Source organism: Cyrtonyx montezumae, unplaced genomic scaffold (assembly GCF_038088225.1).
Source record: "Cyrtonyx montezumae isolate F1298 unplaced genomic scaffold, pur_monq_1.0 scaffold_1, whole genome shotgun sequence".
Lineage (NCBI taxonomy): Eukaryota > Metazoa > Chordata > Aves > Galliformes > Odontophoridae > Cyrtonyx > Cyrtonyx montezumae.
Genome location: NW_027071825.1, coordinates 22,456,744 through 22,469,064, shown reverse-complemented (window position 1 = coordinate 22,469,064; position 12,321 = coordinate 22,456,744). Strand labels below are relative to the sequence as shown.

Here is a 12,321-nt window from a genome sequence, read left to right as displayed (position 1 = left end):
GCCCTGTGTGCTGAATGAGCTGCCTTAGTAGTTATTAACCAATTTTTTTATTTGTTCTGAAATAGTTGATTAGAAACACAATTATGAATGTGTTCCCTCTTCTTCTGTCTAGCTGTAACTGCAATTCTCAGCCTCCAAGCCCAATTAAAATTGCAGTGGCCGGAGCCCAGAATTACCTCAGTGCTGTATTGAGGCTCTTTGTAGAGCAGCTGTCTCACAAAACCCCAGACTGGCTTGGCTACATGCGATTTTTGATCATCCCTCTAGGTAAATAAGGAACAATTTTTCTTCATAGAAAGATGAATGAGTTAAATGTGATGTGCTCCTTTAGCAGCAGTCCTCCTGAAGGCTTTGGCCAGACATATGGCTGTTAAATGAGAAAGATGCCGTGCTGGTGTAGTGTTGTCTGATGCTTGCATTGCTCTTGTGTGAATGAATTTCATCTTTGTTCTTGAAGTCAAAGTCTGCCTGTTAACATTTTGCCTGAAGGGGTTGAGTCCTTTCTCCCGTATGGGCAGGCTTGTATATATCTTCTTATCGTGATACATTGAATGCTCAGGATAATATTCTTTCTTGAAGGCCTTTCTGTGGCTGAAATCTTTAATTTGTTGGGCACTATTTTCCAAAGAAGTAACTGTTGTGGTCTCTCTGTGGTCAGAAAATGTTTCTGGTGGAGGAGTGGGAAGATGAAATATTTTTAAAGGCTTTGAAACTGCTGAGAGTTTAAATTATTCAAATTGTACGTGTCTTTTGACCTTTCTTTCACATGCTGTTCTCCTCAGGTTGTTCCCTCAGTCTCCCAGCACCTTATCTCTGCCCTTGTAATGGTTTGACGTGCCTGCCTGGCTGAGAAGTAACCCAGCTTGCATCCCTTGTGTCCGAGGCAGCAAACTGATAACAGCATTAGGGGTTTGTGGAGGGCAGAAATGTGAGGAATGTTGTAGCAGAGAGGCCCGGAGGGCCAGGCTTTCACTAATGCTTACAGGCAGGGGGATCTGGGCAGTGCTGTGATTGTAGGTGCATGAGGCCAGAAGCTGGACTGGTCTGAGCTTCTCTTGTGTGAACTGGGCACTTAGGTGGCATAGGCAGCAGTAACATTGAAAAGTGCTTTTCCCAGCACTTCTTTCAGGTTTAGGAGCAGCTGTTGGCATTCCAATAGGCATCAGATGCTGCTACCCAGCACCCTGAGTAGTGGGGATTTGGCTGTTGAGATAGTTGTGAGAGTTGGAGAAGATGAAACAGGAGCTGGATCTTTCTGTAAGAAAAGCATTTCATGTCCAAAGAGGTCAGCAGGAATAGGAGAGAGAACCCTTTAAATAGAGAAACACACTCAAGGAAAAGGTTTTTCTGTAGGTTTAACTTTGCTTTGGATAGGAGTCTGTGTGGCTGAGGATTTTGGTCCTCACGTGCTGACTGTCTCCTTGCCTTCCAAGTGGAGCTTTCCATCTGCAGTTTTTAAAGGTCTGAAAATGTTCCCTTTCTGAAGGTGATGTTTTGGGGCCTTTTTTTATTCTTAAAACACTGATAATTGAAAAAAAAAAAAAAAAAGAATAAAGTCCTTTAAATTTATAATGCATTTGCTTCAGAACTGGGAATATTCTTTTGAGTGTACTTCAAATATAGAAGCTTCTCTATCAGGACCTTACCCATAGAGTCTGCAGTATTTCTTGGTCAGACAAGATGCTTATTTCTGGCCAGCTTTCTGGCAGGTCATTAAAGTGATTGAGGAGCAGCCTCTCTTTTCTGACAATTGAAAAAGCACCGAAGACGGAGTGGTGACCATGCCATGAGTGTCTTAAAAGGGAAAGACTTTCTGCTGTTTGCAGTGCTTCAAAGTAGGATTGGGAAGGAGTTGTTTTATTTATTTTTGTTTTTTTCCTAAGATGGTTTGACCTTTTTAGTCCACACCTCCATGCTGCAGTGATAGGAGAGCCAGCCTGTAGTGGTTTTACACTTGAGAAATGCTTATTGTCAGTAAACATCTGTTCTGGGAGATTCAGTCCTACCTTATGCTTCTGATTCTATGGCCAAAAGATTCTCTTAATGTTGGAACTAGTGAAGAAACAGATGAAAAGTAGCAAAAGGAGAAGGAAGGAAAAAAAAGGCTGAGGACTATTGTCTGTTTTTTTCTAGCACTTTACTTAACTCCAATGGATAGAACTTTTGGAGAGATCCTTGTGTTGGTTCTTGTTTCCAGCTGCATCTGCCATGTGTGATGTGTTTTACCAACACATGGGAAAGCTGTCACCTCACCAGTGTATGAAACAGAGCTGTTCCACATGCAGTCTTTGCAATTCCACTATAATGACATAGAAGTCTCCAAGCAGCCACTATCCAGAAAAGAATTTACACCTCAATTTCCTAGGGCAACCAGAGACCTAACGCGTGTGCCAGCATCCACTACAGATCAGAATCCTTGGACTCATCCTTCTGTCTTTAATTGCAGCCTACTTACTCAATCAGTGGCTGTTTTTTCTCCACTGATTAAGCAAGGCTCTCTGGGTGGTGGTTCCTGGTTGCAGGTGATTTCCCCTTCTCTGTATTGCAAAACTGCAGTGATACACAAATGGCATTTGGAGGAAGGAGTCTGTCTCCTCTGACTGTGATGCCCATAGTGCAGCTGTGGGGAAGAAGAGCTGCTGGGAAAACTGTGTGCAAAACTGAGAGACTGAGATGGAGAGTTGTAGGGCCTCTGTGTCCCCCAGATCATTTATTTCCTCAGCAGTTTCCCAGTCCTGTTTGCCTTGGCCTTTTAAAGTTTAACTTGGCGGGGGGAAGGGGGAGATGTCACTGAAGATATCAGCAGTGCTGAAGCAGTCTTCCTGCTGAGAAGTTTATTTGCGTGCTCTTGTAGAGATTAGCTGGACTAAATGATGTTGTTATAATAGAAGCAATTTATTTCTGGAGTGTCTGGTGTAGTTTGATTTTGGAATTTAGTTCCTTATGCACAAAAATAACACACCTGTATTCAGTGCTGGGGAGAACTGTCACGTTTTCCTTTCTTTCTTAGGCTCTCATCCAGTGGCCAAGTATCTGGGGTCTGTAGATTATAGATACAACAACTTCTTCCAAGATGTAGCCTGGAGAGATCTGTTCAACAAACTTGAAGCACAGACCACTGGTAAGAGCATGTGTCTGTGTCTAGTCTGTGTGGGATAAAAGGCTTGAATGCGTAATTTTAGCAAAGGTCAAGCAAATACCAGAGGAAGCAGACAAATGTTTTTGTTCCTCTTTTTTTCTTCCTCTACCACATTCCCTTTTCAGATGCTGACCTTTGTGTGTCCTCCACTTGGTGGTTTGCAAACAGCTGTTGGCTCCAAGACACTGGGTGCCTGAGTCATGCTGTTTTTACCTAGCTCTCAGCTTTGTTCTTTGATGTGGAGATCTCACTACCAAGATCTGTGCTTCCTGTGGCCCTTCAGAAACTGTCCAGCCTAAAACATTTGGAAAGCTGTGAACTTTGGAGAGACTAACTTCTGTTTGGTGCATGGGAGAACAATGCTGGCATTTCTGAAATTCGCTGGCAGAATCTTTCTCATTAAAAAAGCATTTTGTTCCTCACCAGTGTTACTGCATGTGAGAGCTGCCCTAGGTCAGATCAACAAGTTCCTGCTCTGATCTGAATCTGTTCTAGGCCAGGATAAAACATTACTGTTTGTAGTACTGTTTATTTGCTTAAAATATGAATGCTTACAGTTTTTCCATCTGTTCCTTCAAGACAAAGAATGGAAGAAAGGAGGATTTGTATCTTTCATTTAGGGCTGTCAAAGGCCTGAGATCAGTTCACTGAGGAGTGATGCTAAGGGGGTATATTCCCCCTGGGAATTTCATGAGTAGGAAAATGCTTTGTGGCTTTTGGAGCACTTGCAGGAGTGGAAGGTAGCAGTGTTCCTGCTGGAATTGCAGAGGGTATTGGAAGCTGCTAGGGAAAACAGAACGAACAGGATGTTCATGGAAGTCCTCCAGCTGTGAGAAGGGAAAGGGAATATCTTTACAAGGGGGTTATTCAGAGCTTTTTCCAGCCAGTGGGAACTTGGCTGGACAAGGCCCTGGGCAGACTGTTCTGGAGGTGAAGTTAGCCCTGCTTGGAGCAGGAGGCTGGACTACAGACTGCCATGTGCACCCAGCCTATGTTTTTTCTTGATTCTGAACTCGTGAAAGAGGAAACATTGAGAACAGGTTTATTCTAATGTCATGAGAATGGAGGTAAACATTGATGCAAATTTGACTGCTGTGTCTGGCTTTTAGGGTTGCATCATTAATTATAGAGATCCAGCTCAAAAACAGTGTAAATTCTTTGGAGATTGTATGCTGCAGCCATTATTTACTTGCCTGCAGGCTATGAGGAAAATACACCATCACTTTTTGCCATCTAGGCCTTGTAGATTCTCCGTTTTCAACTGTACAGGGAGAGCTGCACAGAAACTTCATGATGGCATAGGAAGATCTGGCCAACAGTGTTAGCTCTTCACAGCTCCCTGTTCAAGTAATTGTTGTAAAACCTCTGGGTAATACCCACTAAGGTATGGAAGTGCCTGGTGAAGGTAACTTGCCTTTGCTTGATTTCACAATTTAGACTTTCTTTCTGGAGTGAAAGGATGGGGAAGGCATTTAGGAAATGCCTTCCTGTCAACTGGAATCAAGCACATTCCTGCAGACCTCAAGTGCATTCACTGCTACAGATGTGCTCCTCCTGTCCTTACACAGGTCTTGGTCTTTCCAATGAGCTCAATATGGCTGTGTTGAGCTCATAAGGAAATTAGGAAACTTAAAGACTGTTGTGAGCACAGCAGGTATCCAGGGCTCTGGGAGAGGTGGCTGGGCACTTTCTTTGGTAGGTACACACAGTCAAGACACGTAGAAATGTCTGAAGTTGACTGAGCAGGCACACATTTTCAAAGCAAAGCAATTTGAACAAGTATAACCATGATATTTCAATAACTAAGACTGTGCCCAGATGCCTGTGTATGTAGTGTACCTTCCTAGTGTTTGTACTTCAGTACTCTTGGAGGATGTTCCCTTTTTATTTTGGTAGCTGTTTGGAAGACACAGTTTGATTGCAGCTAGCTGGGTGCCATCAGCTGATTGGCTGATCAAATGGAGGATAGTGCTGGTGATGGTCTGAGAAGTCCTTTGATTGATTTCCTCCCTTCTGTTTCAGTTACAGACACGCCTGATGTTGTCTCCCGAATAACGCAGTACATAGCAGGGGCAAACTGTGCACACCAGTTGCCCATTGCTGAAGCAATGCTGACATACAAGCAAAAAAGGTATGCTACTGATGTAATTCTGGCTTTCCAGAGTGGCCATCACAATGAAGGTGGAGTGGTTTGCTCATCTTGTGTACACACAGTTTTAAAATCTCTCCAAACTGCAAACATCTTACCCTGTGGGTAGTTGACTGTGAGTCCTGCCACAGTGTGGTTACTTTGGTGCAGTGATTTCTTTGGAGACCTGGGAGTTTTGGGGAAGTAAGGCTGGGCTGTGGCATTCCCTACCTGCCTGTCCAAGGGAGGAATGGGGTCTAAAAAGATTCAGAAATACGTAGACTCTCATGTAGCCACTGGCACGAAGAGGAGTGATCTGTCACTGAAGGAGAAATACATTATTTCTGATGCACAGTGGAGAATAATAAATTCTAATTCATACAAATCACAATAACTTTTCAGTTGTGCCTACATCAAGTCATTTCTCTTCATTTAGGATGAGCAATCTCCTGTGGGGCATGAATAGTTTAAATTAACAACTACCCCTCCTATGTCACATCTGATCACTGTCACTAGTGCACTGTTTGTTTTGCAACTGTCCACGCTTATTTCTTCCCTGTTCTGTTTTTTTCCTCATCTTGGAAATGTTCACGGCTGTTTGGAATTGCTTTTCCATTCATCTCTTTTACATTACTTTGCAGAAAAGTCAGTAAAGTTTAGCTCATTCATAATGCTTTTCTAAATGAAAATGTTCCAGACCGACTGTTAAAGAGTATGCTCTCCATCTATTCGTCATGATCTTCCTTAATGCTCTGCTGATAAAAGTGAAGTTTGGAGAGCCACAGGGTGCTAAGAGTTTTTAGCTTTTTGTTGCTTCTGATTTGAAGACTTAACTTAGTTACAGACAGAGTTTAAACACCCCTTGGGCAATGTTAACCCTTTCTGATAGCTGCTTTTTTTCTCTGCACCCTTTGCTTGCTGGGTTCTCCACTAATCTCCACTGCTTTCTCCATTCAATTACAGGTTCGCTTTTGTATTTAACACACATTTCATTATTTTGAGTGTCTAATGTGCTCAGAAAGGTCAGATGGGTATTTTGTTGAAAAAACACCTGAAATCTGCTTTAGAAACACACACTTTAGCAGTGGTGTGTGTGACCTCTTTACCCAGCTGGTCTAATCCGTTTAGATTTTTGACTGTGTGATGCAATGCCTGACACATCTGAGAGGTTCCTGTGATGCTGCAAACTCAAACCCTGCAGGAACTCACTTGGGAGAGGCCACTAAGACCAAGTCAGACTTGTGGTGTAGCTAACAGTCTTTCAATATCTCTTCCTGCTTTGAAACAACTTCCACTTTCAGCTAAGCACCACATGAGTAAACTGAAGGATAAGCTGGAGGAACAGACTGTCCCTGGGGAGTGATGGGCAGTTGTCTCCTCGTGTGGCCTTTTTTTGAACTGCAGCTCTTAGGGAGAGAGTTATGAAAAAAGAACACTATCTAAATGAATGCATCACTTTGTTGTAAGTATAATAACATACTTATCTCTTTCTTTGGTTGCTTTCTGAAAAGGAAAAAGAGCTTTCATTTTGATTTTACTCTAAGGTATCAGTTCCTTTTAGGTTCCCTCTCCCATCTCCTGTCTCCTTTCCACCTTTAAGCTGGTCTTCTGTGCCTTGTTTAACAGTCTGTGCAAGTCTGGGATGCTCACTATGTGCTTAAGGTTATATTCTGCTCGCTGCTTTGAAACTATGGCACTTGCTGGCAGAATGCACTACTAAAAGAACTGCTCTGCCTTTGGGCCACGCGTATGGGTTGCTGGGGTGTAGGCTGAAAGGAATGAAGGAGCTATGGAGGAAGTAGCTTTGAGCAGTAGGTGTCATTCTTCCCTACTTCCTAGTTAATTCTCGCTGTTTGGTTGCAGCTGTCTGAGGATGTAGTGTAGCTCCAGAAGGATTGGGACTGAGCAGACTTTCCATTTCCCATCTGCTCAAACCAGGGTGCTCTAGGTGGTGCTCAGTGGCTCAGGCCATGCTTCAGGCCCCTGTTTGGGAGCTTAGCCACTTGATGCTCAGATGTGCAGTGTCTGAGTGCAGACCAATGACTTTTCTCCCTGTAATCAAGAAGCTGAGGACTAGTCTCTTAGTGGCAGGCTATCACAGGCATGGGGGACTTGCCTGAGTCTAAGAGGAGATAGAATGTATGCTAGCAGTGGGAATCATGCTCCATGAGCTGCACATGAGCCCTTTGTTTCAAACCATACAATTATTGGACATAGGTTATTTTGACCTCAGTTCATAAAGTTATTGTAACTCCATCTCCCTCAAGGCCAGAGGTGAATGGCTTTTCTAAGGCAATGCTCCCTGTACAGCAGCACTAGCTACAAATTCATTGTAAGACAAATCTCCAGTATCCTAGCATTTGCTCTGTTAAACAAGCCCAAGATCCAAAGAAAGCCAAGCCAGCTAGCCAGTCTTTAGGACATAGCTGTGTGTGATGGGCTGCTTTGTAACTTTATTGCCAGCTGTCCTTATTTGACTGACCTCCACTATCCTTCCCATCTCCTTGTTCTGTTTGTCATGCCGAGAAGTTGGAGCATGTACTGCCTGTGGTGGACTGCGAATGGTGCAAAAGCTTTGTCCTATTCTTTTGAAGCATCTGCTGACCTTACCTGGAGAGGGCTGGGAAAGGTATTCAGGAAGGCAATCAACTCAGCTGCATTACACCGGGTAATCAGTATCAGAACCTGGGAAGCAACCTGGCTGTTGGAAACAGAAGTGTTGCTAGCTGGTAGGGAGGGGGCTGAGTCATTTACTAAAATCTCTCTGCTCAAGTTTTAAAGAGAATTCCCCCATCTCTTGCTCTCTGGAGCACAAGAAAGTGCTTTGTGTTAAAGAGTGAGCCTGTGTGGACTCCTGGGCAGCAGGAAGCAGGGATAATGCTGTTTTCTTTCTGTTGCACTTCTCTGGCTCCTGCGAGGCAGTGGCCAGGCACAGAGTCCAGATCCTTTCTCCGAGTGCTGCTTCTAAACCTTGCAGCAGCTGCTGGTGTAAACACACCTTGTGAAGATGGACCTGGCCCCACCTAGCCTGTTGCTGCCTGAACCTCCTTGTGCAGCCAGTGGAAATCTTTACCTGCACCCCTCATCTGACAGAGCGGTGTGGAAGAGGAAGGGATCAGGGTTCTAGAAACACATTGGAAATCCTGCTGCATACAGCCAGTCCACTGTGGGAACATGAAGAGTGCTATAGGAGAGTTTTATGGGGAAGCAGAGAATCACTCATGCAATGTCAGTGGGACCTGGAGTCCTTTCATCCCTTTGTTTCGTTTCACCTCTGGAGGGTTGGTGAAACTTGTAAACAAAATCATAAGAAAAGCCTAATAACTGGCATAACTGTTCTTAGTGATTATTCAGTTCCTTTTACTGTAATACTTGAGTGTTTTGTGGCTTATTTTGTCCTAGAAGTGAGAGAGATTATTCCTTCCTTTTGTCAGGTGGATGACTCCTGGTGACATAGCTTCTCATTTCTAAGTCTTAAAGCATCTAAGTCTGCCTGTGTGTCTTTGTTCAATCTGAATTAATTTCTTTTGGTGGGGAGAGAGCATGCAAATTTGCTCGTGGATAGTTTACCTTTGAAGGATTGATTCCAGGTGGATGGATTATATCCAATCAAAAACAGTAATTTGACAGTCACCTATTACAGATAAAGATTTTCTTTCTATCCTCTCTGCGTGGGCCTAGGATTTATTATTCCTAAGAAATAGAGATTAAGTATTCATAAACACAGTTGAAAAATCACAAACCAGGGCCAGATCTGGCTTTGCATTAGAGGAAGGGGGAAGAAGGAGCAGAAGAAGTGCTGGCTAAGGTGAGAGGATTCTGGATGAGTGTTTTGGGATCCCAAAGAGCAAGAAATAGGGACGAATGAAAAAGTGGAGAAGCAGCACAGTCATCTCAGCTCTCCTTCAGACTACGTGAAGAGCAGCTGTTCTCGTAAGCTGCATTTTCAGAGGTATGTGTGCAAGATCAGAGAACCCCAGAAGATGTGTGACAGGACTAGCCTAGCCCAGCTGAAACTCAGCTGGATTGTTTGGGTCCACCTGTGTGTCACTGTGAGCTTTGTAAGCAGTGGCTGAAGCAGTGATTTATTGCAGAGTTGTCCCTCTACTCTCTTTGGTGAGACTGAGCTCCCTGGGGGAACGTGAACAAGTTGTCTGCTGGAATTGGACAAGGTTTGCTTCTGAAGAGCTTGGAGCAAAGCCATGCAGTAGCTGTGAGACAACCGAGCTCTGACTGCACTTCCTTCATGTGATGAGCAGGACTTGGTGCTGCTGCTCTGCAGCCTGTGGAGCTGATGGAAGGATGAGAAGGCTGAGCTTCTCTCAGCAGCAGTATGACTTCTCCTTTCCCTTGACAAAAGTGAAGCTGGAAGTCTTGTGCTCAGAAGAGATTGATTTGCTGGAAGCCTGCATCTGTGGTTGGACAGATGTGACCTTTCTGGCTACCAACCCACCATCAGGGGCTCAGACATTTTTTGTGTTAGGGAACGAGTGAAGTGGGGTTGGGAGCAAAGCCCCTCAACATCAGCAATGTTGTGAGTGAAGGCAGTGCAGGATTTTGTTCTGAATACTGTGGTGCTCTGAGCACTGAGGGGTGCACAAAGAGAAATATGAGGAATCCTGGTGTTTGTCTGCATCCTGCCTGTTTCCCATGCTTGGCCTCTGAGAAGCATTGTGTACCTTCCCTGTGCAGTCATCTTCGCTGCTGGACTCCAGCTCTTGTGAACACGTGGGTGTGCTCTGCAGCCCCCATGCCTCTGTCTCCTGTGTGCAGCACCCGAGGGGAGCAGTGGCCCTGCAGACCCTCCCAGCCCACTTGGATCTTCCCCTCTTACCTTTGTGGGTTCTCTCTGGCCCCTGTCAGCTGTGTCTGTGGCCTCTCTTGCTGGCCTGTTGTCTTCACCTCTGCCTCCGAACCCCAGGTGGGAGCAGAGCAGGCTGGGTAATGTTCTTCCTGCTTCTAGAGCATACATAGCATCGTCTTCAGGTGTCTCCAGGCCATTGTGTGCGTTCTGTTGGGTCTGGTTTAGCTGTTTGCCATTCTCAAGCTGGTGTCCTGATCTCCCCAGTACGCTCCGTTTCTTGTGCAAGCTCCTGGTGGCAGGGAACCTGCATCCTTGTGAGTGTGTGCGTACGTCCCTGCAGTGCTGTACCAATAACCACGTGTCACGGCTTGTAACCCCATGGCAGGCTAACTGCTTTAGCAATGCTGGGATGTGCAAGGTATGGCACGTGGCTCCAAAGGTGGGACGCGCGACGGCCGTGCGTGCAGAGCGCTTCAGGTCCTAGTAAGTAACGCGCAGTTCTTGGTGTTGTTGTGGCACAGATCCATCTCCTTGCAGCAGGAGGCTGCGTGTCTGTACTGCCATCAAGCATGTTTCTCTGTGAAGAGGGAGGGAGGAAGAGACCTTCCCCTTGGAGATGGGCCGTAAGCTGTGCTCTTCCCTGCCCGTGCAGATCTGAGCGTGCTGGCAGGGGGCCTTGAGAGGAGACATTGAACTGGCGCTTGCATACTGTCCGTCCCTGCTGCATGCTTGAATGCAAAGTATGAAGTGAGTATGGTGCCTAGCGTGGAGGCAAGCTCTTAACAACTCTTTTCTCTTTGTCTTTAGCCCTGATGAGGAGTCTTCGCAGAAGTTCATTCCCTTTGTCGGGGTGAGTGTATTTTAGATACCGTCTCATACTACAGGGTTAAAACGTGTCCCTGGGGTGCAGGGGAAGCACCGTGTGCTTTAAGGCAGAGGGTTAGCAAGAGCATCTGATGGTGGGATGCAGCCACTTTGTGTATAAGCCAGCCTCTAAGACCCCTCAGAAAATTGCTGAGCATCTCTCACTTCCCAGGCAGCCAGCTCTGGGCTTACATGCCTGCCAGCACTGATGCCAAGCTGTTACCTACTTCAATACAAAGAAGAAAGCGTGGTGCCAAGGCGCTCTACCCTGTGGCCTGTCTTTGCTTCAGACCAAAGCACCCAGTTGGTGGAGAGTCACTGCTGGGCCATGTGCAGGGGAATGGGACGTGTTCCTGTGCTGAATGCTGCCCTGTGTGATCAGTGTGGCTAAATGTGCTATTCCATTATCAGTTCTGTGTATGTTTGCCATAAATAGTCTCCAGTCCTCTAAATACTCCATCCGCTCCTTGGAAAAGGAGATTACATCCCACTGGGCAGATCACGTATCCCACTGTTACTACACTGTTTGCCTAAGGCAGTAACTGTTTAATGTATTTTATCATGTGAACATGCAGTTGGGATGGTAGTCCCTTACTTGTCCTTCCTGCCTTTACCTTTAAGTGCTCCCAACTCATGTGGCCAAGTGCAGGGTATCTAGGCAGGGTGTGTTTTTTGTGCTCCTGTTGGTGTGTTCTGTGCACCATGTGCTTTGCCTTCGATAGATTCCCTCCCCTTCTTTGATGCTCTTCAATTCCTTAAGTTTTAGGTATCGATGTCCTGAGGCCCAAAAGATATCCCTTGACTTCTTCAGCTACCATACGTCCTTTTCTACAGCTCGTGCTGCTCCCCTGTAGCTCTTCTTTTTTGCATGCTGGCTGCCGTGTTCTACCTTCTCTGCATTAAGCTGACTGGTGCATGTTCCTGTTTGTATCCTCATCAATGCGTCAGAGCTAATCTGAAATCCCAAGGAGTTTAAAGAGCTGATCCACTCCTGCACTCAGGCTGACCTTGCTTTCACTGTGCCATCTCATTGCAGTGCAGATCTCTCCGCAGTGCTCCTGTGATGATGACAGTACACTTTTGTTTGTTGAGGGAAAGATACCTCCTGCAAAAGCAGAAGCACATCTTGTCAGTTTGCTTCCTGCTGATGAGTTTTGCTGTGGTATTGTGTGTGTCCTGTGACCGCTGGGCAGGAACCGCTGTCATGAAACAGCCATTTCACTGCCCCAGTAATAGGAAGGGCTCAGAAGTGCTGGAAGGCTCCTGGGCCCATCTCACTGAGCTGTTAGGCTCTGCAAAGCTTTTCTTTGGGGTTGATTTAGTTCAACACTGCTACATGCAAACAAACAGGACTCAAAGGGTTTGTCTGGCTGCTTTTTAAATGAG

The 12,321-nt window shown here is 45.5% G+C and overlaps 1 protein-coding gene across 8 annotated transcripts in view; it reads left to right on the top strand.

Annotated features, from left to right (window-relative positions):
• The window catches only part of PACS2 (phosphofurin acidic cluster sorting protein 2), a 61,399-nt gene that overhangs the window by 41,481 nt on the left and 7,597 nt on the right, over positions 1 to 12,321 (top strand). For all 8 annotated transcript variants that reach the window (XM_065743381.1, XM_065743366.1, XM_065743357.1 and 5 more), the window contains exons 16-19: positions 113 to 267; positions 3,011 to 3,121; positions 5,162 to 5,270; positions 10,879 to 10,921. In XM_065743381.1, the coding sequence (XP_065599453.1) occupies positions 113 to 267; positions 3,011 to 3,121; positions 5,162 to 5,270; positions 10,879 to 10,921 (418 nt within the window). The remainder of the gene's footprint in view (positions 1 to 112; positions 268 to 3,010; positions 3,122 to 5,161; positions 5,271 to 10,878; positions 10,922 to 12,321) is intronic.